We start from the raw sequence: 26816 nt of genomic DNA on the forward strand, positions 1-26816 counted from the left end.
CAGGCGAGTGAAGGCCTCATCTCTTGGAGCTGGGTTTTTGGGAAATCTTTCGCCCGGTAATTGAAACCCTGGCGGCGTCTTCGCTGTCTCCTTTACCTTGGCATTGTCGTTTCCTTGCCAGGAAGTGCAGGCAACCGCCGTGACGTTTTTTCTCGTAATTCTCCCTTTCGTTTTCTGTATCTCGGCCCCACCTTTGTTTGCCTTTCGGTTTTTGGTATGGGCCTCGGCTTCAGCCTGAGCCTCTGGGCCTTTGTTTGTCGCTGATGGTCTTGTCTTTCAGCCGGCGACTTGACCTTTTGTCCGGCTGCGGTTCATTAAGGCAACTCGAAACCCTTTAATTGTTTCTTCTTGCCAGTACCCCTGCCACGGCCACATCTGGATGTGGCCCCTGCCTGAGAACTTTTTGAGCTGAATTCACAGATTTCGGGCAGTGGGGGCTATTTGTTTCTGTACGACTTCAGAATTAGTTGATTTATGAATTATGACAATGTGGACCAGAGCAGGCCAGCGCAGACAAGCTGTCTGCGGCCTAAGCTGCCGGATATTCTAATAAAGCAGCCTCCAGCCTCTAGCCTCCAGCCTGCAATTGCGGACACTCTGCGGTGCAGATTTAACACTTCTTGTCAGAAGTTGATTGAAGCAACCCCCAGCAGACCAGTTGACTTCGGGATCGACTGCCCAACTGCAGCAGCCAAAGAAGGAACCGGACCAATTGTCGAATGCGGAACTATGAAACTATCTAGCCATGGGAACAACAGATGTACAAATGCACTCTTCGGGTGCTGCTCCAGTCAAATTAGTGCAATCAAGTTATCTTGCGCGTATCTGTATCTGTATCTGTATCTGTATCTGTGGTGCAGCCACTTGCGGGCAATTGTGTCTTTGCATCTAACACTTCAATTGTCCGCTGCGGTGGGAATTTGTTTGCTTGCCAAAGGAAAAACTATTTAAAGCAAAAGGAAATTATTAAAAATTATTGCCTTTCCTCCTCCAGCAGCAGCAGCAGAACCGTGTGAAAAGCGATCACCCTCGCCATGCAAATGGAAATTTTTTCCTTTTGCAGCATTGGTTCTGCTTCAAGGCGCTTTCCGTCCGGGATCTTGTGGAATAGCTTTACATGAATCGGCAGGTTTGGTTCCCAGCTGGCCGGTCGCTTTTCCTCCCTCTTCCTGTCGGGGCCAGGACATGGCTGGCCGGGCCAGCCTTGCTGGCAAGCAAAGCGTGAAGTTCTCCTTGCAAGTAATTTTCGGAATACTTTTCCTCGACATGTCAACGCCCTAGTAGGTTTTTCGGGGCCGGGGCATGGGCAGCGAATGCAGGCAAGTTCATTGTCGCCACCCTCGGGCCGAATTCATTACGCGAATGTATCTCGCAGATGCAACCCCAAAAAGCGGCAAATGTAGCCAAGGAAGGCGGGCGAAAAAGTCTTGAAAGGCACTGCACAAGAACAAGGAACGGATTCGAAGGACCTCGTGGGCTGGGGCACGAATCTCGAGCAGCAACTTGTGGCAATGCAACCAGAAGACAACCCACACTGCCGCAGGTCGAGTCGAAAAGGGTGGCCCGGCCAAGGACATTCGAGTCCTGACTGCAGCAGGCGGCCTCAGACCAAGAAACCTTTTTAATAAATGCCCTAACAATGAAGGGATTTTGAATATTTAATAAATATAATATAACAAATTAAATATTTCTTTAAAAAATTACCCAAATCTATGTATAATAAAATAAGTTAAAAAATAAGAAGAATTTCTAATGGCATTCCTTGGGGAAAGTGTATTAAAAAGTCCATTTGCTTCTCAGCTCCATTTTCCTATTTCCTGTCAAGGCAAAACGCATTACTTTTTGGCTGTCGGTCTGGAGAGTCTCTTTTGCAGACAAAAAAAATTAAAAAGTGCATAATATGAATCTATAATACATAATAATGAAGCTTAAAAGCAGCAAGGCATCTGGAATCCGCAAGGCGGGATGAGGGCCGGCATCCTTGGCAGGCTGGCAAATAATAAAGGGTTGCTTGCTCCTGGCAAGCTCCTGGGCGAACAACAAGAAATGCAAACAGAAAATAAAATTTTCGTTGAAAAGAAATTAAAAATCTGCAAGATTTGCATTTTGACTCAGACCCCAGTGGGTTGTAATATATGTAAAAAATATATATTTCGACGGCTAACCATTACTCTTGCCCCCGTCTCGAAACTTTTGAGTGTTCACCTCAAAGTGCAGTGGCGTGGACAGTAAGAGAGCCCTGAAAATGGGATGGGGAGTGAGAATTCTGCCCTAATGATGCTGCTGGGGCTTTGGAATCTTTAGTTTTTGCTCAGTTCTCGCCACCTTCCCTCAATGTCGTTCAATTTTAATTAATGAGCACACAATTCCCCGCATAATTTGCATTTTATATCTCTAGGTCTAGCTCTATCTGTATCTGTATCTCGCTGTAGTTGCTGGGGTAGCCGCCATGGCCTTGCCATTATCTAAGCATAATGCTGCGACTTGGACCCGCTTAATTAAAGACTGAATCCTTCCCGACTTCCACCTGGTTGGCTTGGAGCTCTTTATCTCTCCGGGCATAGAATAAACACAATATGCAAAGTTTTTCCACAGCCATTGAGCATTCGGCCCCCCATTGAAATGGGCGCCAGAAGAAAATTCGAGCAAAGGAAAAGTGCAATTCATTTATTTGCGTTTCCTTCTTCTGGGCCTCTTTGGCCGGCTTCAGTCTTTTTCTGTTTATTTATATATTCTTTTTTTTTTTGCGTTTCTTTCTTTTTGGCCAGTTTTACGGCAAGGAGTCCATCATCCTTTCCTCCTGCCACCCCAGGCCACCTTTGGCCGCTACCTTCATTCATATTTATGCGCTTTGTGGCATCCTGCTGCTCCTGCTGCGACTTCTTCTGCTTGTCTCAATCCGGGCCTCACTCCTTTCCCAGCTCCTGTGTGCAATGCACTTGTCAAAGCTTAATTGAAGGCAAGATTGCAGTCTGACTCGCTGACTCTGTGCGAGTGTGTGTTCCTGGTGCCCCTGGTGTGTGCTCTCACTGTGAGTGTCTGTGTGTGTGGCTGTGAATGCGGCATATTTTCCCAGCGACTTGGCAAAAGTCACTGCAACGTTCCTCAAACAAAGTGAAAGCCAAAGAAAAGAAATTACGCATACCCTGGATGAAGTGAAGGGAGTGGGGTGTATTAGAATAATGGGATGTTGCTTATTATAGATTGGATTATGTGGTATAGTCCTTAAAATATTTTCCTTCAGTTTCTATCCATAAGGAACAAAAAATTATGACCCAAAAAACTCGAAAAATCAATTAAATCTTTTGACTTGAAGAAGTAAATTCAATGAATCATTTTTATAATAAAACCAAGCATTTTTGATTTGTTTATCTTGTTAATTGAAATCTGAATGGTATTATTATTATAAAATTAAAAATACCCTTACAATATATATAAAAAATAAAACCAGTTTAATAATTTCTTAAAAGGAAATTCAAATTTCTGTAAGTGTTCTTCCCGTTGGACGATCTCCAGGAACCAGGTGACTTCTCCACACCTTTCCACCCCATGCCTCTCCGCTTAGGCCGCAATTTGCAACAAAAAGAAACCAAAATTAGACAAAGACCTGGGAATGGGAACGTAACTGGGCTCGAGACGGGCTGCCCTACTCAGGACCAGACTCTCACCCAAACACTCTCGGGCAAATAAGGAAAGCCAGCAAGGATGTCGACGGAGACGTCAAAAGAATGCAGTTAAGCACACAATTGACATTTGAAACGTCAACTTGGGAAACCACTCGAGCTGAAGAAGTTGCATAAAAAAGTGCCTCCGTTAGGGGTTTCCTCTGTCGGTCCCCAGGTCCCTGGTCCCGGGTCCTAGGACCCGCCCTCGGTACCTATTTCTTTTGCTCCGGTGATCCTTTCCTTAGGGATGGTAACCGCCTCGGTGGTTGGAGGCCAAGGAGCGAGAACTTCTTGCCACAGGACACACACGGCAAGCGAGTGCAGTCTATTTGCTCGGCAAATAAATTTCCATGCAATGCGGCAAGCACACGGGGCGTATGGGTTATCTTTCTTGCCTCGCTTTCCATTCTAAGATAATCAACAAACGGCGGCTGATGCTGAAGACTAACGATGTGCGCATATCTGATTGCAGTTTACTGTTGCATGCATCATTAAAATGTGTCGTCTGCAGTGTGTCCCCCTTGCTCCCTGCCCTCTGCCTCCCTATAGCCCTGCAGCTTGGTTTTTGCTGCATTTTCTTTTTATCCTACTTTGCTCAAGGTGGAGCCAGGGCTGTCTATTTGCATTTGGAAGGAAGGTGGAGGGTACAGGATGCAGGGGGCAGAGTCGCAAAAGTCAGAGATTGAAAGATGCAGCAGCCTCCTTTTGAGGCTTTTGAGGCAGTAACCAGTGTGTCGCTGAACTGTCGCCCATTGCACCACGGCGCAAAATTCGTTGCCAGCTCTCGAACTAAAGGCTCCATTCAGGACCTCCCCATTTCGGCTTTAAGGACTCGCAGTTACTCGCAGCCAGGTGAGTTGTTCCAGCCTGCCTATTAAGTAACCCGTGGAGACCACTTTGCTGCCAACTGCACACACATATTCAGAGAGTCCTGCATGCAGATACGAGTATTTCATTAAGAGTCCTGGCAAACCGTGAAGAAATAACTTTTGCTACATTTTCCACCGGCCCAAAAATGAAAAAAATTAAAAACCGAAGAGCAAAAAACCTGGAGAACGAGTTCTATAAGGATTTTTTCCTCATTTTTTTTTCGTTTTCCCTGCCAGCACTCTTCACCTTGCAATGCAAAGTTTTTCAACTGCGCCAGAACTACCTCAGAAATGCTCCCCACACACACAGATACACTCACACACACACACACATACACATACATCTCAGTTATGCCTGAAAGGAGGTGACTGCATATATCCCAACTAGGCACAACTCCTCCGCGCCGGTTTCGTCCTGCTTCCCTCACAAGTACGGGTACTAACAAAAATTCATCCAGCGGCAGTGGCAGCTAAGAGCGCAAAAATTATGTTGCATACATTACGGCGTGCACACAAAAACAAAAGAAACTGCAGCAGCAACTTTCTGCAGCAGCAATTTTCTTCAGGCCGCCCTGCCCCCCCCGGCCTCCTTGAAGCACTTCCCTCCCCACTTCAAGCCTCTTTCGCCGCTGCAATTCGCTGCTACTTCTGAGTAAATTAACTGCATTTCTTCACTGGCTGCCACACACCGCTCTCGGTGCATATTTGGAGGCGCCACAGCCGGCAACTTGCCATGCCACATGGAAAAATGGGTGACTAGTGAATAGTGGTTGGTAAAATTTGATGGGTTTATAGTAGATATATTATCTTAAAATCCTAAGTAAAGTAATCCTATAAAGTAAGAAATAAATAAATTAAAAATATTCTATACTTTAGTTAGTAACTTAAGTTAGTATAGCTTCAATAAAACGGCATAATAAAAGTAATATTTTTTTCATGTGCATTTAGAGCCGTTGGGGTTGCAGGGCCGCAGTTGGAGATTCTGGAGGCTGCGCCCAAAAGGGTTGCCTGCGAGTTGCAAAACAAGTTTTCCTTGTAGAAATTGTACTTTGCATTCGCATTAATTAATTAAAAATAAAATATATAGAGTGGGGGAGGGAGCGGCCGGGTGGGAGGCAGGTGAAGTCAACAGTCAGTAGAGCTTTTTGGGGGTGGGACTGGCTCGAAGGGTGGCTCCTTCGTCTGGCTGCAGCGGCTGTAGCCGCGGCAGCAGCAATGGGGCAAGATGGACGGCCGGCCGGCAAAAGTGAATGCAACGGATGCGAAGACATGCCAAAGAAGCATGGGCAGCCGGAAGCCCGCCAGCAGGAGGGGGCTCGGCAAAAAAAAATAATAAAACCGTGGAAGAACTGTGGAGGGGAGGCCAAAACTTGATGACTGCAGAACTGGACTTTGAGGGGGCGTGTGCACAAAAGCAGCAGCAGAACAAAGCCAACAAAAACTCGCGAGCAGCAAAAAGGGAGCAAAAAACCATGGAGAAAGGCCGACCCAGGCCGGCGATTTCATTTTGTTTGATTGTTTGATTTCTGCTCCGCGTCGTGACCAACGTCCAGTGCATTTTGGCGCTGCTGTTCGGCCGGCTGAAGGGTCTCCGGCGTAGCCTCAAGACTTTCCACTGCGGCCGGACCTAAACGGAAATCTGGCCCAGGGAATGGGGCAGGAGGCTGCTACTGCTGCTGCTGCTGCTGGCTCCTGTTGATGATGAAAAACGCACTCGAGTTAAAAGGCATCGGTGGGTGTGGCAGCAGGGCAGGAAACCGGACATCAACCTGATCAGGGGCGGGGTGCTGCGCTTTGGGGGGTTGAACTCCGAGTGGGGTTGCAAATGAATCAAATTAAAATATTTATGGGGATAATCTGTCACTTGAAGAAGTAAATTATTGCACTGCCAGGGAGGGTTGCCGAATTAACATTCCAAAAATCACTTGACCAAAAAATAATTTCAAACAATTTAATTGGAAAAAAGTCATGTTTGGAAACAAGGATTTAAAAATGTGTGTCAAATAATTCTTTAGGATTTAGCAACAAAAATAAACTCTATTTTCTCTATTGTACCACTTACTGTCCCCAAAAAGTGGGAATCTCGTACCAAGAATCAGTTGCAATGCCACTGCAGTCTAACTGCAGTCATCCTGCGAGTTGAAGGAGGGTGGTGAGATGGGGTTTATCCTCAGAAGGACCGGAGACGAACCGAGTCAGACTGCCAGCATATTGCAATTTCACAAATCAAACAAAAGGCAGCCGCAGAAAAAAACGAAAAATACAAAAAAAAACAGAAACAGAACACCGCGAGGTATGAGAAAAGGCGCTCGACCAGAAGGACAATGCACGGGCCAGGATGGCACAGGACTCGAAGCTCAGGCCGCAGGACTCAGGGGCATAACAACTCGGCTAATATGCGTTGCACATGCAGCACGAGGTTCTTACGAGGATGAGACGCCGGTGGCAGAAACTTTTTTCATGACTCTTGTTTCGGATTCGGCAGCGGCTCTGTTCCTGTTTCAGGATACAGGATTTGGCCCCAGTTTGTTTGCCCAGCAAATGCATCCAATGCAATTTTCGGGCGCAAGTCCTTGCTGCAATCAACTTTTGCCAGGGAAGGAGCCAGGCAAACCGGCGCCGAGGAGGGGTTAAGCGGAGTGTTCGCAAGTCAATCAGTCCAAAAAAAAGGGATTCAAAAAACAAACAAAAAAAGAGGATAACAAAAAAGTCGCAAGCCTGCTAAAGTCCTTATTATCCTTGCATGTTGTCGGAGGAAAAAAAATGCAATATTGAATGCATTCGGTGCTGCAGCCACGCCCCAGCCCCTCCCATCGTGCCCTGTGTCGCTGCCACGCCTCCTCTATCAACTAAACGCACTGCAGCCGCAAAGAAATTGCGAAAATGAAACAACAAAAAAGTATACAAGAGCAGAAAATTGGGAAACGCGGGAGGCGGCGAATCACTCGGCAGCTGAAACGCGAGTGAGAGATTTTCAATTAAAAGGAATTGCTGCTCTATGTGGATTTTTGTGCTTATTAGCCAGCCTATCCTGCCACCCAGCCACCCAGTCGCCCTGTCCTGCCGCCCACTTCCTAGCCGCATTTTCCGCAGGACCTAAAACCACTCGAAAGCCGTGCACATTTGGTAATCAATTTCTGTTGTTGCTGCCGTTGTTGTGCGGCGGCTGACTGACAATCTTTGCTAATAAGCTGTCCCCTTGTATCCTTCCCCACTGGCAGGATGTGTCTACACTGAGGGATAAAAAAATACGTCTATATGGCATAGTTTAGTAAGATATCTGTGGGTTATAGACCTATTATAGTTATTTGAACCCAAAAGAATTTAATCCAAACATCAAGAAATCAGAAAAATTAATCAAGAAATATTTATTAAGAAATACCTAATCCCCTATTTCTCTCAGTGCATCAACCAACAGAGATGAGATGATGCACTTGCATTTATGCAGATTTCAGATTTCTGAATTGCGATGCCGAAATGCATTCTATTTCTGAGCCCACTGGTGCTCTCCTGCTTTTCAATTAGGCCAATCCAAGCCAAGCCAAGATGAGGAGCAAGGGATTAGTTCCATCATTATCTATTCCCTATGTGGGCGAAGTGTCGCATCAGGGTATGGGATAGAGGGAAGTGCCGCATGAGCAAAATATTATTGACAATTCTTCGGGCCGACATCGGAACAATGCCGTGTGGAATGCAAATCCTTCAGTCAGCTAATATTGTTTATCCCTAAGCAGTCCTCCCGGGAAGGAACAAAGCCGAAAACTATGCAAAAATATAACAAAACGATAGACAGGGAGGCAGGGGCAGAAAAAGAATTGAAACAGTGGAAACTGCGACCGAATCGAAAGGAAAACTCTTTCACAAAGGCAGGTAGAGCCGTGAAAGGGGCTGGGGATGAATGGTTTGCTGAATGGATGAATGAAGGAACGATCTAACAGCCTTTCGTCCTGCCATGCAAAGTAAGTGCAAAGGATTTGGCAGGACCAAAGGGCTGAAGTGGCCGACAAATGATTGACAAAACTGCCAGCGAAAACTGTGAGAAAATCACTCGTTTTCTTGATGAAAAACAGAGACTTTTCCCTCACCCCTTCTAGGCGATGGCAGCTGAAAATTGTGATTCTTCCTTTATTGTCCGCTGGGTCGCTCGATGCATTTCCCTCATTTGGATGGCCATTGTTTGGTTTTTGATCGGAGCCTGGATTTGACACTTTCCAAGGACTCCTTTCCAGACTCCTGGCTCCTCGTCCTTGTCCTGTCCTTGTTTGAATGGGTTAATTTGTGTATTTAGCCCAGAGGCAGCTGAATGCGGTTTATAGTCCTTGGTATTGAATATCGACATTTCGGTTCGTCGCCAATGAAACGTAAACCCAATTAAGTTCCTAAGTCGCCGCACACAATTTGCAGCACGTTCGTCCTTTCGTTGCATTTTGCACCTTTCCCGATGCGGCAAGATGCGATGCGGCATGAACGCAAAAATGCAGATCACGGCCTCAAGGCTACGAAATCGATATGCACCCGCATATTCATTCCCGAAAAGTCTGTCTGTCAAGATGCTGTCTTCTTTGGAGAAGTTGGAGGCGTCCATAACTCATCGAGGGCAATGTGCAAAAGTGCCTGTATCGCATATCCTGTGGCTGCTTTGTTTGCCCTGTATCCTTTTGTCGGGGGCATCGAAGTCAGCTGCAGTTGCAATCTGTTTTTCCGCATTCAGCACGATCAAATATTGCCGAAGACGGGCTGCTTTCTTTCTTTTTTTGGTCGGGATGGAAACTGCATCCCGGTCAGGTGGCGCGTGTCCTCTCCTGGCCAACTGTGATTTGTCTGGCTGCCTCATTGTGGCATTATTAGCAACTGCCGTGGTGCGCCGTCAGCTGGTGTGCGTGCCACGTGTATCTATCTGTCAGATACTGTTCCCCAAGTCAGCCGCCTTATCGGTTGCATGCCGAAGTACCCGCTTACCCATTAACATGTCACTTTGGCCTACTTGTCTTTGAAGCTCACAGAAGAAGCGGCTCATCCAATTACTTAATATGCAAATGCCTCTTGACTTGGCTGCAATTTGGGCCTTCCCCTGCATACATCAGTTCCAATGTCGAGGTGAGCACAAGCCACCTCATATTGTGGCCTATTGCGGTCTATTTTTCTTCTATTTTTAAATCGACCTCCCAACCTCATCATCTCCTTCTTACCAATCCCATTTCCAGCTCGCAATCTCAAAGAACGGCCGAAAGCTTTTTAATTAAGCAATGTCCTGCCTTCAAGGAGGGCGGCATGGGAATCGGGAATCGAGGAGAAATCAGAGAGAAACTGTTATTATAATCATCGGGCGGAGCGCCGTCTACGGCCCCGTTCGTCGTCGCCTACTTTGTCATTATAATTTTCATTTCTTTCGTCCGTTTCGGCCAAAGCGATGAAAGGCAGAAAGAAATGTTTGCGGCCCAAAAGAAATGCATTTTATTATTACTGGTACTTGTATTATTTGTTGTGGTTGTGACTTTTTTAATCATAGCCAGTAATCGGATGGGTGTCGGGGGTGGCAAGAGGCCAGTAACAGACTGGAGGGGTTGGGGCGGCATTGTGACGTCGGGTGCTTTGTGTTTATCGGCCAAGAAGGTTCTTATTGGTGCTCAACCAATACTCCGGTCGGTCGGCTACTCCTACACTTGATGAGATACTTTCGGCCGACGACGAATGGGGAACTTCCATTCCAACCACCGCACAAGAAAACCCACACCAATGCCAGACCAGCCGAAGACGTTACTGTATCTGTATCTGTGTCCAATGCTCGATAGCAAATTCGCCGCAAAACCGAAGACGAGCCGAAGCCATTGTTGTGGTGCGATGCCATTCCCCTTCGCAGTTACTACGTCACAGCGGTGACGTCACGCCTTCAAGAAACGCTCAAGGAAACGACCTTCAGCGAATGAGTGGAAAGCGAAGAAAGGCGAGCGACTGAGTAAGAGCGTGAGACTGAGACCGAGGAAGAGCAGGTAATGGAGGAAGAGCAAGGAGAGGAGCAGCAAGATGGCAAGAAGACGCTCTTCGCTCTTCCCATGGCTTCTCTCGCTCTCTGCGGAGATTGTCTCAGACCTGTCTTTGGGATTGAATTCTCTCAGTGCAAAGCACACCAATACAGTCTCACCTTCGGCTGCCTGGCTGCCTTCGCGCCCGGGTTCAGTGCGTTTCAGTATCTTAAAGTATCTTGTATCTTGAAGTTCGCTCTCGCCGTTTCGCAGCCCGCGTCGTGCAGATACAGATACATTTCTGGATTAAAGCTAATTCGTTTTTGATTGCCGCCAAGGGGGGGATCGCCAATGGACCGAATGGAGAGTAAGTAAAGTGTGTAATTAGCGCGTTGAATGGTATTTTGGATTTCGGTTTTCAAACACTTCGATATCTGTGAGGTTCGATAAGCAGTTCTGTGGCAAGATCCCTTGAGACTCTATCCTCTTCGAAAAAGTAGGGGGGCGTTTATTCGGCTTTTGGTATTAAAGAGGCGTTCCACTAATAGCCTTATACCTTGGGGGATTTGTCAAAAGAAACAAGGTCAGACAATGAAGCAAGTGTATCTGCTGCATCTTTGTTGAACGAGTATCTTGTATCTCGAGAATGACTTTCAGACACAAGGGGCGCCCGAAGTTCCGAAAGTCACCGATGACTCAGAGGTGAGTTGGGAAAAACAGGAAAAGAAGAGCCAGAGAACCAGAATCAAAATAGAAGAAGACAAGGCCAAAGAAGAGCCCCAAGGAGAGGCACTCAAAAAAAAAAGAACAAGCTGAAAAAAAAGACCTAAAAACAAGCTGAGAAAAGAAGATCCCATGGGCAGAGAGAAAAACAAAGGGAAAACGAGATGGGAGGAGGAAGACCCGCATATGTTGACATGTGTTTGTGTCTTGGGGAAAATGGAAAAAAGGGGAGACCGGGTGGCCGTCAAAGGGGGAGAATGGGGGGAGCCATGCCGCAAGTAGGGGGCAACCTAAGGTGGGGTGCATTGAACTTGGTGGTGCAAAGTAGAAAGAAGCAAAAGTAGAGCAATTAAAGTCCCTCTAACTGATCTCTAGTTCCAAGAATTAAAACAACCCAAGCTAGGGACTTGTTGTTTTTGTTTTTCCAGCAAATTTCCCCACATCATTGTTGTTGTTGTTTTGCGAAATGCTGAGAAGAAAGAAGAAAGAGTACGAGACGAAGAAAGGCAGGCAAAAATAACAGCAACAAAATAAAGACCCGAAAGTGGCAGCTGCAATTGCGAGTATTTAACAAAATTTCCAAAACACACACACATACTTGTACCACTACAATAGAGAGGGGAGGTAGAGAGAGGAACAAGGACACACACATGCAAGGCAAGGAAACGCAAAGGAAGCGAAGAGCCAGAGCAAAAGGAGATGAGACAAAAGGTAACTGCAGGGATGGCAAGCAAAGGCTGCCTGGCCAGCAAAACAAGTCAGCAGGATCAAGGACACACATGCACACTCACACACACACACACTAGCATAACAAGGAGCAGGCAAGGCAACAACGAAAACCTGAATTCGTTACACGCACCCGAAAAGAGAGCCATGCCAGCGAATGAGCGAGAAAAGAAAAGGCAGATTAAGGACCCGTTTCCTTTGTACTGGGTTTATTATTTTTTTTTAGTTTTACATTCCCCTTATGGTTAGGTAAAATCCATTAGGGTAGTTCCATCCTAGGTAAAGGACCCTCTCCTCCCTTTGAGAGTGCATAGGTAGGCCGACAGCAGGAGATCGCGCTAGGATATGCAAAAAAAAAAAATAAAAAAAATTTAATAGAGAAAGAAGACTAAGGAAAATGATTCAGCACAAAGGGGAAGATTAGGTTTGCTTCCAAAATGCGAAAATGCATTGTTGCAGGGAAAAGAGGAAAATTACTTATTGCACAGTGGGCCGAAAGTTCTATTACAGGGAAAATATTATAGAATAAAAGGAGTAATAAATAAATGTGGAAAAAGTTAGAAGAGATGTCACAGGGTTTAAGAAAAAATGTTAGAATATTAACTCAAATAGTGTTCAAATCATAGGAGGCATACTTTAAACATCAACATTAATACGAATCTATATAATTTTTGGGTATTTTATTAGTGGTTTATAGTAGTGGTGGTCTTTGGTCCAAATCTAGACTTTTTCCCAGTGTACTCACTATCGACTTATATACCTAATTATTTTCCCAATTACTTGGAACCAAGTTTCCCTTTCAAATCCTCAATGAGTTTCCAATTCCGACTTCCTCCTCTCAACAAAGTTCCCTTTTCTCGTTTCTCCCCACCAGGAGCCAGCTGCTAGCTGCTGTTGATTCTCAGTGCCGAGAAGGAAACCGAATACCACCAGCTGGATACAAACATCCTCGCAACAGCGGCGCACAGGGCACACGATCGCATCGAATCGAAGGATCAAACAAAGGACTCGTGCCACATTGCCAGACAAGGGGGTTGATGATAGCAGCGCCTCCTAAAGAATTCCAGCCCATGCGGTCGGGGGTCGAGACAAAGTGATCCTGCCGAAGGACACCGTCGAACTCTTATCAGCCATGCATGGCAGAGGGTTGAAAACGGGAACTCGGTTCTTATCTTAAAGCTCCGGAGGAGGGTGACAACCAAATCGAGCAGATGTGCAAACAACACGGAGCACCGCCGATGACGGATGACTGACGAAAAGCCAGCAATTACACCTTGAGCGATCACAGGGGAGGGGGTAGTAGCACAGCCAAACAAAAAAGGATCATCAGGCGCGTGCCCGGCACACTCGGATTTCGTAGCTAAAATTGGGCTGGGCAAGTCTCGGCTTGGCACTCAGATTCCAATCACAAATTCGAACAAATAACAAAATTTGATGTGGAATAATGTCGGTGGATAAAAGTTTGGGAATTCTAGACTTCAGTTTGGCTAACGAGAGAGCGGCGAAAGCGGCGCTGGGAGTCGACAAAACAGAAGGAGCAGCAGCACTAATCACATACCACAAAACCACTGGCAAGGAGAACGATCCGGAGCCCGTGCTTCTACCGGATTCTGAGCCCGTCACCGATCTTGATCTCGATACGGAGCACCTGGGAAGGGGCAACATTCTGACAACGGGTGCATCCGCCCAGCCAGCCACGCCCACCGCCGCCGCTGTTGTTGCGCCCACTCCTGCCACGGTCTCACCAAAGTCTGGCCAGGATGTGGGCGACGGTGGCTGTCAGAGTCAGCCGCTGAGCAACACAGAACTTAAATTCCAGTCGTATGTGAACGGAAATGGGAATGGCGTCTACAAGATCATTAAGACACTCGGCAAGGGCAACTTTGCGAAGGTCAAGCTGGCGCTGCATGTGCCCACCGGGCGGGAGGTGGCCATCAAGGTCATCGACAAGACGCAGCTGAACACCAGTGCCCGGCAGAAGTTGTACCGGGAGGTGCGAATCATGAAGCTGCTTAACCATCCGAACATAGTACGCCTCTTTCAGGTGATCGAGTCGGAACGGACGCTATACCTGGTGATGGAGTACGCCAGCCGGGGAGAGCTCTTCGACCACCTTGTCAAGAATGGCCGGATGCGGGAGCGGGACGCCAGGGTGATCTTCCGCCAGCTGGTCTCAGCCATTCAGTACTGTCACAGTAAGTTCGTGGTCCACCGTGACCTGAAGGCTGAAAATCTGCTGCTCGACCAACACATGAACATTAAGATCGCGGACTTTGGCTTTGGCAACACCTTCGACCCGAACGCCCAGCTGGAGACGTTCTGTGGCAGCCCGCCGTATGCGGCACCGGAACTTTTCATGGGCAGAAAGTACGCGGGACCGGAAGTGGACGCCTGGTCCTTGGGTGTGGTCCTGTACACCCTCGTCAGCGGATCCCTGCCTTTCGATGGCGGCACGCTGAAGGAGTTGCGAGAACGTGTCCTGCGTGGCAAGTACCGGGTTCCCTACTACATTTCCATGGATTGCGAGAATCTGATGCGCAAATTCCTGGTCCTAAATCCCGCCAAGCGTACCTCGCTCACCGCCGTCATGTCGGACAAGTGGATCAATCTGGGGCACGACGAGAACGACCGGCTGAGGGCCTACCGTGAGAGACCCATGGAGCTGCAGGACCCCGCCCGCATGGATCTTCTGGTGAGCATGGGCCACAAGCGTCGCGACGTGGAGCAGTCCGTGAAGGGACAGCTCTTCGATGACATCTACTGCACCTACATGCTCCTGGGTGTGGCCAAGCCCCGCTCATCCGGTAACCGGATGACCAAAGCGGAGCTGGCTGCCGCAGAGATGGGAACTCCGCCGGTCACTCCACCGGTGAGTCAGCCCACAATAACCACGCCCACAGTGACCATAGCCCAAGTGACACTGGCTCTGGACACCAAGAATGGAGCTCCGACGGCAGCTGCGACTCGTTCAATCGTTCCGCGTCTTCCAAATCCCATGGCCACGCCCACCTCAACTCCTTCGCCAGGACCTCCCGCCAAACCCACCCGCCGCACACCCGCCCGCAAGACAACGAACACACCAGCACGCCCGGAGCCCACGACGCCGCAGACCAAGCGGGGAGGAGCAGGTGCGGATGTGAAGCCAACTCTGCTAAGTGCCCAACGTCAAATGGCCCAAACGCAGAAGATGGCCAACACGCCGACTAGGTTTAGTTACGCCAACGCACAGACCCCGCAGGCCAACCTGAGTTCCCGGCGACCCACAACTCTGTACGAAAAGGGCGAGTCGGCGACGGCCACGCCTCTTTTGGTTCCGAAATCCCCGGCGATTGGGGGGCGACTGATGGAGCGGATTCCTGGAGCGGGCGCCGCTGTGGCGGAAAAGTCTTCCGATAAGCCCTTCACACGACACAATGTGGCGCGGGCCACCTTCCATTTCGGCCAAGGACGCAACGGCAAGAGGGGCGCCAACGGCGTGGGCGGCACAGGAGGAGGTGTAGGAGCTGGGGAGGAGGACGGCTACCATCATACACCGCCGCTGTCCGCCGACGATACGAAGCCCGCCTCACGGGTGGGCTTCTTCTCGAAGTTGACGGCGCGATTTGGGCGGCGGGTGATCCACCTGAACGAGAAGGACGTCGCTGATCAGCGGAAGAATCTCACCAAATAGCCAGGATCGGAAGACCCAGCTCTTGCTCCATTGAAGAGCGGCGATCAATCCCCGAGGATCGTTGCTAGTTTGCCTAGTTGGTATATTTTATGACAGCGACTAAAATTTAGTATAATAAATGTTGACTTAAAATGTGTTATGTGCCGGAGTGATCGGGTTTTAGATAACTTTTGAAAACTTTTGCTTTTATATTTTATATTTTAATTTTACTTAGTTTTAATAAGCTAGCATAATATTTTTAAATAAAAGTTGAGAGAGAGTAATATAAATGAAAAGTTTGGTGTTTTTAGGGCTAAGAAAAGGTAATCAGATCCTAAAAATAGTATACTGACATGTGACATCATTATTAGAAGGAAAAGTCACAAAAACCCAAAATAAAAACACATCCAAATGGGTTCCGATTCTCAAAGGGGTGAACAAGTAGCAATTTCGCTTGCGTGTTGCATTGGCATTAAATGGAGCGGTGCGAGTGATTGGGAGGGGGGCCAGTTGGTGGTTCCGACAAGCAACATGAAACCGCAATCATTTTGCACTTTTAGAGGAAACAACAAAGAACACCGGGACTAACTAAAACCAAATATAGTCGGGGGGTAATTCGAAGGCGTCGAACGGCGGAAGGAAAAGGCGTTCTCAGGCGAACATAACAATATCCGGAAAGCAACCAATAAACGGGAAATTCCGCTGAAGGGCCAACGTTTTTAGTTTGTCTTTTTCGGTGGGAACCGAGTTGGGAAAATAAGGATCAGGGGGTGGGTTACCTGGCATGAACCACCCCTAGTCGAGGTTCCGGCCAAGGACTGATTAGACCCATTGGGAACGGAAGCAGAGCGTTTAATTCGTTAACCGGCGGAAGAAAGGTGCCAGGAAAAAAGTAACAGGTCGCACATAAATTAGTCGGCCGGGCGAGTGCATTTTAGCTAATGGAACTACTGCCTACCTCCCACTCCTGGCCTGATTAACCCCTTCCCGGGAACAATGGGCGATAAGATTGGGCCAAAACCGAAATGCAAACAAAAATACTCGCACCGTATTTGCATGGGACTAGAACGGAGCAGAGCTTCGATGGTTTGCTTTAAGGGTAAACCGCACTCGCATCTAGTATCGATATGGAAAAAGATATATACTACGTGTGCATATAGATGGTGCTGATAAATCGAAATAATACTTGAAGCAAATAAAAGTGCCTATCCAAACAGGTCGAGTCAATAATTTAACCGAAAGCACACGCCATCGATTAGATAAAGACAGGCGACAGTCGGCCAGTTGAGGTTTATCAAGGACTAGCCTCCACCCGATAAGATATATAGCCCATTATCCATCCAGCAATCCTTCCGTTTCCACTCACTTAAACTCCCATTAGAACGCCCCGAAAGTATGTTGCGGAAAGTTTCTCGAAGGACCGGAAGTGCCAATAAGAAAACCATCTACTCCTAATCAGAACAAAGAACATGGCTAATTTGCGGCAACAACTCGTAACGAGCATGTAAATGAAAGTTGAACTGTAACTGTTACTCGGTTTGGGGGTTAATTGGGGGTGGATTCTTGAAGTCATCGTTTTGGGCCAGCACCGCCTTCAAGTGTCTGTCGGCAACGCCTTGAGTGTGACTTGGGTCTTTGGCCACCCACAATTATGTCAATAGCCAAGTTTTCAGGACCTTCCAGGGCACAGATTTTCTCGTAGTCTGTGTAGTCTGTGTTGACTGTCGCCGGTTGTGCCACCATCTGGCTTTCCACCGACATTTTCCGGTATTGTTTGTTCTGGGTAAATATTTTACGGCCCAAGAAGTGCCACAAGAAACTGCAACAGAGCCAAGGGGCTTAACCTGCCCAACGGAACGTCAAGTGGGGTCGTTTTCAGCTCCTTTTGATTTTTCACATTTTTCCATCCATTCTGTCGACTGCCTTTTGTGGTGGCTTAAGAAATACTTCCCAGGCTTTTCGGATTGTTTTTCTTTTTTTTTTGTCCTTCGTCTTTTCTTCAGTATTGTTCTGTTCGCGCTTGCCAATTAGCCCGATGCGATTTCGAATGTCCTTTTCGTCGCTTACCCAGCTCCTTGAGCGGCAACCCTTAATTAACGGCTGGCATATGCTCCAACATATACATTTCTCAATTTCCGTCTCAGCCCGAGCTTAGTTCGACAACTATTTCGTCTCATTTTCTGCCTGACTTAAGCGCTTAATAGTTTTCAGTTTTTGCCGACTATAGTTCCCAATCTGCAAGGACCTGCCCAACCTCCCTCTAGATCATTTATTGGTATGTCTTCTGTGCCTTGCACTTTTCTTGCTCAAGTCGAAACTTTTTCTTATTGGAAAGGGTTTGAAACTTTGCTTGTTCCTGCTTCGCTTGTTTTTTGTGGTCACCCGGCAGTTAATCAATTTTTTGTCCTTTTTTCTTCTTGCCATGGATTGTGTAAAAAGTTTTGTCTACAAGTATGTTATAGGAAAGACTTTTTGTGGTTGGGTGCAAGGGAAAACTTTTAATTAAGAAAACCTTGAAGTGATTTATTGATTAGAGCTCTCGGCCGGGTCAAACTTTCTGTGGTCGCTGCCCCAACCGCTGTCCCTGCGGAGGAGGTTCTTTTATCTTGCCCCGAAGACGAGGCAGCCAATGAGAAGCTCCTCCAACTTCAGGTTAATCAGTACAGAACGGGCTAGGGGGCTACCCTCCACTCCCACTACTAAATCCGAAACTGCTTAGCCAAGCGGTGATGAGTCAAGTCAACAAATGCGAAGCGCGGCGAAATCGATTCGGCTGTCTCTGTCTCTGTTCCGCTGGAGAAAATGGAAAAATACCGATTCGCTGCTTACGGAAGCGCAAAGAATTACACCCACTACCCCGGCCCCAGAGCCTAGAACTTACATTGACGCTGCTCAACTGGCAGAACGAAACTTTGGACCCAGCCCCCCCTTCGTACGGACGGCGACTGATGGGCAGAAACTTTTGTGCATTATTATTACGGAAAGCAGGCTGCCGGCCAATACGCAGTAAGACATAAAGTCGAGGAAACAACAAACAAACAAAATGGTGAGCACTTCCGCCCGAAAGTAATTACCAGAAGTCGGTGGAGGTAGGGGCCCCTGTAGTGGCTAGAGTCGGTAGTTGGTCTGTGCCGCGCATTTCACGCCTCCGCCTCCACGGCGCTCTCGTCGAGCTGTCACTGTTTTAATTGTAAACAATATAAAGATAATCACAGGCCCGAAATCTGTAGCTCAGGTGTAGCCAGTGCAGCCGGAGACCGGAGCACAGAACCGAGAGTTCTTGGTGACACATGCCTCCACTCCGCACCCACTCCAATCCATGCCACGGCACTCCACTCCACACCACTCCACGCCGGCCAGCGGAAGTGTTGCCGCACAACAAAAAAGCGGAACTACTCTTGAAAGATTTGCGTTGGACAGAGGCAGCCGGCACCGACAGTGCCACCTTCTACCTGGCCTCACCTGTTCTGTCTCTGTGGCTTTTCATCGGGGCATCAGGGTATCGGGCATCGGGGATCGGACTTTCGCGGGGCTGAGGCTGTGGCCGAGGCTGATTCTGTCATGAGTTGTTGCCCCTCGCATATTATTAACGTTTTAATACGTACTTGCGCTGCCTGGGCCACTTTGGTGCGTGCTACATGGCCGGGGGATGTAGATGGATGTGGCAGGGTGGACAAAAGACAGCGGACGGACTGTGACGTGGAGAGAGGGTGTGTCTCAACCACTTGTTGTGGACCGAAGCACGTGGGAAATTGGAAAGCGGCAACCGAATGCGAATGAGACCATTAAGCTTCCGTCTTTCCGCTTCGACACAATTCGAGTAAAACTTGTTCATAATTATCAGACTATATTTGATCTTAAAATGAATATTATAAAGATATGGTTAGATAGCTTTTTATTTATGAATTTTTAAGCCTGTCTTTTGAAAAGCCTGTTAATGTTTCTACTTTAATGTATTGCAATATATCATTATTCATCTACTTAATCAAATATTTATTGATAGGAGTTAAATTATAGATATAATTATTATTAACTAATATATTGTATAATTTTTTGTTAATCTATTGCTATTGATATTTAAATGATTGCCAAATAATGTTTCGAGTGTAGCTCTGAGCCTTGGCATGACTGGTGCAGTTAAAGCCGAGCGATCGAGATTGCTCCAAATATAGTCAGATTGGACCGGAGGGTGTTGCATTTGAGTCATATGAGACATATGGGACATTCAACAGATCAACTCGGATCGCCTCACGCCAAGTTCTCGTGCATCCGGTCGTCTGGTTTTGCTTTTGCTTTTTGGGGGTTGGGCTGAGGCTTGATTCGCAGTCGCCTGCTTGATGTTTATGTAAGTCTATAGCGAATAACTAATGGGTATGTGTCTCTGTGTGCGTGTCCTCTGTGTTCTGGTGTTCCCATCTCTAGATACTAGATACTCGGACCCATGGCTACTAGATGGCATCGCACAGATGCTAACCGTCGTACCAACTAGCACTCGTAGTACTCATGCATGGCGCGCACCAAATACGAAATAAATTACACTTGATTATCTTGTTGCTCGCCTGGCTGCTGCTCCGCTGACCGCTGATCTGTTGCAATAGTTTGTCCATGTCCGAAATAAGCGGACAAAAAACAAGAAATCTCAAGTTTCGATTGAAAAACGACCATTAGATACTCTTAGTTTTTGGGGGGAAAAAGGGGAAGTGTATTTTTGTTCTTAGAGAGAATATTGATTAAAATTTGAGTTTCAAAACTTCCACATCTTTAACATTATAAGTAAATTAAATCAAAAACCCACAATGTAAAAGATTTTTTAAATAATTGCAACTAAACAGTATAAACAGCGTATGATTGGTACAATGCTAGTAATATAAAGTATTTAAAATTAACTTTTTCTTTGGTAGATTTCAATACATTCTTAAATTAAATATAGTAATAGTATAGTAACATAATCAATCAAGAATGAGATATACCCTTATCTGAGATTAGAAAATTGCAGAGTAACATGGACATTTTGTGATATTCTACAAGTCATTTGCTGACTTAATTTCCACTGCTCGAAACGGAATAGAACGAGCCCGAGCAGAATGTATTAGTCTGTGGGTCTGACTAGTCCGCCCATGTAGAATGGGGGTGGTGGGGGCTGGGCAGTGTGAGGTGGGTGGGGAGACAGCTAAGCGCGATAGAACCGCGACATTTGCTCAGCGAGGCGTGCAACTTTGGCCGGCACTCAAGTGAGCCCTGCCATTGGCCGGCACAAGTCAGATATTGCTCCGGATCGGACTATACTATATAGTATATGCCGCGAGTGTGTGCTTTATTTAATTCCAGATAATCATTGCGACTTGTTGCCTCGACATCGCCGCTGTGGATGCCGCTGTCTCTTTCTACTTCTGTACCAAGTGCTGTCGCCGGCCCGTTTTTTAGGGTAATTTTCTTTTTGCAATTGAATGAATTTGCGTTTCGGTCTGTCCAGCTCCCCAGCCCCAGCCCCAGCCCCAGCCCCAACCCAAGCCCCTGCCTCTTTTATTGTTTGGCTTCAATAAGAGATTATTCGAGGGCCAGCTAGGCTGTTAGATGTATATTTAGATGGTTGCGCTCAGCTGCATGGTAGAAATTTTCACTTCCGTTCTTAAAACGATTTCCGGCCGACGACCATCAGAGGAGTTGGCCGTGCATGGCGACTGGGATTCGAAAACTTTCTACATGACATTTCCACCTGGATGCTGGTCCAAAGTTTTGCACAATGTGCTAAATATTTCGTTTGGCTTCGCAGCCGAGAAACTTTCTTGGTAGCGAACAAAACAAAACTTGGCCACCGTTGGAACTGGTAAGGAGGTAGAGAGAGACTGCTCCCAAGGACCACAAGGCCGGGCATTGTGCGCCTAAAAGTCAACTTTAATTTTGCATTTTTCATAAGTAGCCTTAGGTGCACTTACTTAGGCCAGCACAAGAGCAGTCGAATGAGAAAAGAAAGCCAAGGGGGAATGTTGCTGCTGCACATGAGCAACTCAAGCAGCCGGGCCAAAGTTCCCTTTTTGAGTAAAATAAGCGAAAAGAAAAAGAGGAAAATAAAGGATACAGGACAATGAGGAATGGGGGGACCTACACTGTGTTTATGCCGTAAAATCATGATATCTTGACTTTTTCATTCAAGGCGACACTTGTGCTGGAATATGCAATATATGTTTGGTATAAAATTGTGTAAAAATTGTTTAAAAATATAATAAAATTGACAATTGGTAATAACATTGTTATTCATGATAATTAGCTGTTGCAAATTTAAAATTGGTTTATTTGAGTTTTAAATGTTATAAACACAATTTTGTAATTAAATATAAAATACAATAACATTAACTAAATTAAACCAAGCTTTTGATTACTTTTGAACCTAAAAAAAACCAAAAGATAATAAAAAGAGTGCATGTTATAAGGCTTGTCTTGAAATAATTAAGATTATATTTGAATCTCTTTTATGATATGGGTATATTTAGTATATGCCAGCATAATAAAAAAGAAACATCTAAGCATAGAAGTAGGAACAGCAACAAACTCATTTATGTGGCATCGAGCTGGATAATAACGAGTCTGGGAAATGGAAAATGCTTAAGACTTGCTTCCTTCTATTTTGTCGCCTAAGCTGAAAATAATTGCAGCCTGCTTGTAAATGCAACAACTAGCGGCGTCTGCTGTCAGCAAAAGGATAACACGGCGCATCATTACACACACATAAGTACGCGTATATATGTAGGAGGACATACACATGCAACTTCAGCAATTTCCGTTTCCGCCGCTGCCGCTGTCTCTGCCTCGGCCGTTGCTGTTGCACTCGTTCCTCTAACTCAGACTAGTAGTCTGTTTGCCTTTTTCTTTCAATTTTTTATTTTTAGCTGCAGCAGCGGCAGGAGTAGAATCAGGAGCAGCGGCAGCAGCAAGGAGGAAACTCAAAGAAAATGTCTGCGTGAAGGACCAGGACTGACTTGGTAGGAGAAATTGAAACGGACACGGGCCAGCTCATTCGCCCATTTGTTCGTCTCTTTCTGGCATCTGGCATCCAACGTCAGTTTTCTTTGCCATTTCATCTTAAGTAGCACACAAATAAACAAAAGCAAACAAGCACAGAGCTGAGGGGATGGAGTCCTGCCGTCCTTACAAAGGCGCCTCTCCATATGGCAGCACTTTTCGATTAAGGATTCTCGGGCTCATGCACGTATGTCTGTGTGTGCGGGTGTGTTGACTTTCTAATTAAAAAATGAAGTCCACTCTGGCACAAAGGCGTTTCATTAGTCCAAGACCGGACTCAGACTTAAAGTTAAAGGATAAACACTGGAGGAGTATAACTTGAAGGAGTCGACTTACCAAAATTTAAGCGGCTTTCTCATTGGATAACTTCTCGATATGGTGTAACCTGCAATTATAAAGCAGACAATTGCACAAGGCGCAACGTAATTGGGAGATTAGTAATTTGATCGATTATATCAGATGGTAAGCTGAAAGGTTTTTTTTTTGGGGATTCAAAGGGGAAGCTTCAAGTTTCTACCTAAGCTTATAAATCATTTTTTAATTTCCTATCAAATGCGAGTAATTTTTATAGCTTTATCAGGTTAATATTTATAATAGTTCAATAATGTTTCAAGTTAAAAGCGGCAAGCGAAAAAAAATATAATTTTAGAATAAACTGGATTTTGCTAAAATTAGGTTTCCAAATATATTTAAAATAAAAAAAATCTTACTAAGCCAAAGATTAAACATTTTGAACTTGCAGCTTCTCAAATTATATCTCGACATTTTTTTAAATGAATACTAACTGAGATTTTTTTCAAACTCTAAGATTTAAGATCTGTTTTTTAGACTGAGGATTGGAAAATGTTTTTTAGGGCTTTTTGTTTGTTTTTTTTGTTTGCATTTTTGCACCAATACCAGCGATATTTTACCCTTAATTTAAGTTACATAGCCAGTGGCGAGAAGGTGGCGAGCCGCTTCAGAGGATCGCCCCGTTTCAACGTCGGTGGCTGGCGGCGGCAGCCCCCGATGAGCGGGACTGGACCGCTGCCAGGAGCGGGCGGGAACAGTCGGCGGACTGCTCCGGCCGCTGGTGATTCAGAGTTGGCATATTCGGAGGAAGACGGCCGGGCCGCATATCTCTGGCCGGGTAGAGTCGATGAGCACAGATTTTTGGACAATTTTTCATTTGGGGGACAAGGGCCGAACACACTTCACTCAAGCGCTGCGGTCAACGGGAGCTGGTCGGGTTGGGTAGGGTCAGGGGTCACCATCATTCACTAATCGCACATATTCAATTCTCTTATTATTTTTTATTTACGAGGCACAGCCGCGTGGCATGCTTCATGGGCTGAACAACACTTGCCGCTTTGCTTTCGAGGCACACCGCAAATTATGCCATACAATACACTGTTTCAAATCATTTCCGGTTAGTAGGGTTTGGATTTAGTTTTAGTTTGAGTTATTTTTTAACAATTAAATTATCGAGGGTTTTCGAAAAGTTTGTTGCCGCAGCGCTTCTCATTTTACAAGTTTAATTTAGAATTTTGATCATATTTTCATTATTTTCTTTTGTTGTGTTTCTGTGCTTCTGCTTTTTTAGTTATTTGAATTTTAGACTAGATTTTGAATTTCTATTAGAATAAAGAAAAGGTTTTAAAATAAATACTTGATAAGTTTGTTATCAAAATTAAAAAGTATTATAAAATATAAATTATAAGTATTATAAAATCACTTGAATAAATTTTAATATTGAAAAAAAGGCAATACACAAAATAGCAATACAATTAAGGAAGTATTTTTGAGAATAATTGTTTAGTAATTTGGATGTTGAAATATAAAAAATGAAACCATGTACAAGTTTTTGATAAAATATAACGATGGTCAAGGTATTTAAAAAATTTCATAAAATTGTTAAATTCAATTAATTTCTTTTTTAATTTATCGTTTTATTGAATTCATATTAAATATTCTTCACACTGTTGGATTTCCACACATTATCTATTTATTTAATTCATTTGGTTTTTAGGGAGCTATCCCTATTTTGTTTTTCACTTTCTCACATTAAGTGGTAATCTTTATGTTTTAGATTTGTTCAAAATAATTAAACATTTTTATCCTGGAAAAAAAAGGTCCTGGCAAACACCTGAAACCTGGCACGTACCATCGTAGAAGTGAACTACTAACGGTCGACTGGCAAATGGTAGCTTTTGAATTTAATTTGGTTACTGCGATGTTCTGATTCCCCAACTGAATGAACCTTCTAACTGGCGGCTGCTCGAGCTCCTACTATTCCTATATTTCCTATTCCTATTCCGAGTCTGGTGCTCTGCTGCCGCGCTGCTTTCGCTGCCAGCCAAGACGATCAAATGTCTCACAAGAAACGAAGCCCCAATGCTTTTATATTCGGCTCCGAGTGTCTCGCAGTGTGTGTGTGAGAGTATTTATATAAAATTAGGCACGACTCGGCGTTTCTCAACTATATAAGTATTGCCTGCTTGGGGTCTTGCCTGCTCTGTGTGTGTGTGTGTATTAGCGTCCTGTATCAAAGTGTTGGTTGCTGACAAAGTTGAGCTGAGCTGCGGCGAATCTGAGGCGCCTGCTGCCTTGGGCGCTTTAGATAATTTCCTGCCAAGTTTTTCCCCGTCAAAGCCAAGACAGCGGTGCCTGCCAATGCGCAGGCAGGATAATTGCTGGCCAACATGTCGTATGCGCAATGTGGCCACCAATGCCGCAGCAACAGCAGCAAGTGGCGTCTGCCCCAGTGTGGGGTATGTGTGTGTTTGTGTGTAGAAAGAAAGTTGGTTGGCTAATCGAGCGCCTAAAACACTCGGCCCAGCAAATAATAGAAGGCGCCGCAAGTTGCACGTACCACAAGACACAAGCGACACTTGGACTAATTGAGGAGGATCTGTAACTGGGTTCGATGAGCGAGACGAGACGATTGGGTTAGGCTTAGGCTGAACTAGGTTTTAATTGATTATACTTTATGGCTATTTATTGAAATAAATATTATTCATTTATATTATTTTATTTTATTTGATTTAATTTGTTTTGAAACTGATTTAAATGAAGACTGCAAGTCAGACACACAGCTTGAACACCGTTTTAAATTTAGTTGTTTTCCTTTTTTTTTTTTATTATTTAATTGTTATAATTTATTTGAATTGATTTGAATTTTTACACAAGTCGAGGCGGCGTTCGTCGGCGTCGTCGGTAGAAGACATATGCAAGCAAAACTTCTGCCAGCGCGCGTGACTGGAAACGTACTGAATTTTGTATTCTAGTCGGCGAAAGTAAAGTGCCATGAAGACCAAGGCGCTGCCGAAGTCGAAGTCTCAGTCTCGGTCTCAGCCAACGTCTCAGCTACTCTGTCTCTTGCTCCTGCCCCAGCTTATGCTTTTCCTGCTGTTTTGCTGCTGCAGTCAACGCCTGCCCACATAAGTGTGCTACGATTTCTTGCAAGCAGAACCAGAAGCAGTAGCAGCAGCCCTTCTCCGATAACGAGCTGCTGCCTTTTCTATATACCCGTCCGCCGCACACGAGCGTTGACGCTTTTAAATATATGTATATCCCATATAATAATATATATTATTTATATATGTATTAGGCGACGCCGGCTGCGGCAGAGGCAGCAGATAATTTCCTACACGCAGTAAGTGCAAGTAAGTGTGCGCCTGCTCACACACACAGAGACATACGCATACCTACACGAAGAAGCGCTCCAAGGAGGGAGCTCCTGGAGCTCTCGTCTGAAGCCGACCGAGAAGCGACCGGACGAAAAGACTCGACTCGACTCGACTCGAAGCGAGCGGAGGGGATGGCGCACGGGCGGGCGGGACGGGTTTTTCGACCGTACGCGCGCGTAGCTTAAGAAGGACTAGAAGAGAAGAAGCAGGCAGGCAGCGGCCGCAGCAAGCTGAGCAAGTCCTTCCCGAGGACGAGCAGGCATCGGATTCGGAATCGGAAGTCGGATGCCGAAGTAGCAGCAGCGGATGCCGACGTGCAGTTGCGTTTGTGTAGGTGTTGCCGCAGCCTCAGGATAATGTAATGCACTCACTCACACACACACATAGGCACACGCACACAGGCACAGACGCCGGCAGAGAGAGGACGCAATTAGAAAACATCAGGACACGAAGTAGCCGAAATTCAAAAAACCGAAGGCCCGAAGCTTGCGGCTGGCAATCTTCGGGTCGCCGGCTTTTGTCCCCCACAAGGA

At 45.9% G+C, this 26816-nt stretch overlaps 2 protein-coding genes across 9 annotated transcripts in view; one reads left to right on the plus strand and one right to left on the minus strand.

Moving 5' to 3' along the window:
• LOC6499650 (homeobox protein prospero) overlaps positions 1 to 26816 on the minus strand; it is a 66205-nt gene that overhangs the window by 31558 nt on the left and 7831 nt on the right. For 5 of the 8 annotated variants that reach the window (XM_032453615.2, XM_044715154.1, XM_044715157.1 and 2 more), the window contains exon 2: positions 22952 to 23000. The gene's annotated coding sequence lies outside the window, so the exon portion shown is untranslated. Of the gene's footprint in view, positions 1 to 22951; positions 23001 to 23526; positions 24229 to 24758; positions 25381 to 25466; positions 26012 to 26816 lie in introns of those variants that run through there. The other 3 variants (XM_044715148.1, XM_044715151.1, XM_044715150.1) reach the window with 3 other exon arrangements.
• LOC6500940 (serine/threonine-protein kinase MARK2) lies at positions 10687 to 15755 on the plus strand. Its single transcript, XM_001954179.3, has 2 exons — positions 10687 to 10864; positions 12821 to 15755. Exon 2 carries the CDS (start codon positions 13391 to 13393, stop codon positions 15614 to 15616), a length of 2226 nt encoding a protein of 741 aa, XP_001954215.1. The 5' UTR covers positions 10687 to 10864; positions 12821 to 13390; the 3' UTR covers positions 15617 to 15755.

The sequence above is a fragment of the Drosophila ananassae genome, chromosome 2L (genome assembly GCF_017639315.1).
Source record: "Drosophila ananassae strain 14024-0371.13 chromosome 2L, ASM1763931v2, whole genome shotgun sequence".
Taxonomy (NCBI): Eukaryota; Metazoa; Arthropoda; class Insecta; order Diptera; family Drosophilidae; genus Drosophila; species Drosophila ananassae.

Bases quoted from the DNA above. Each gene is read 5' to 3' on its own strand.
- LOC6500940 (XM_001954179.3), top strand. From the start codon at position 13,391: ATGTCGGTGGATAAAAGTTTGGGAATTCTAGACTTCAGTTTGGCTAAC.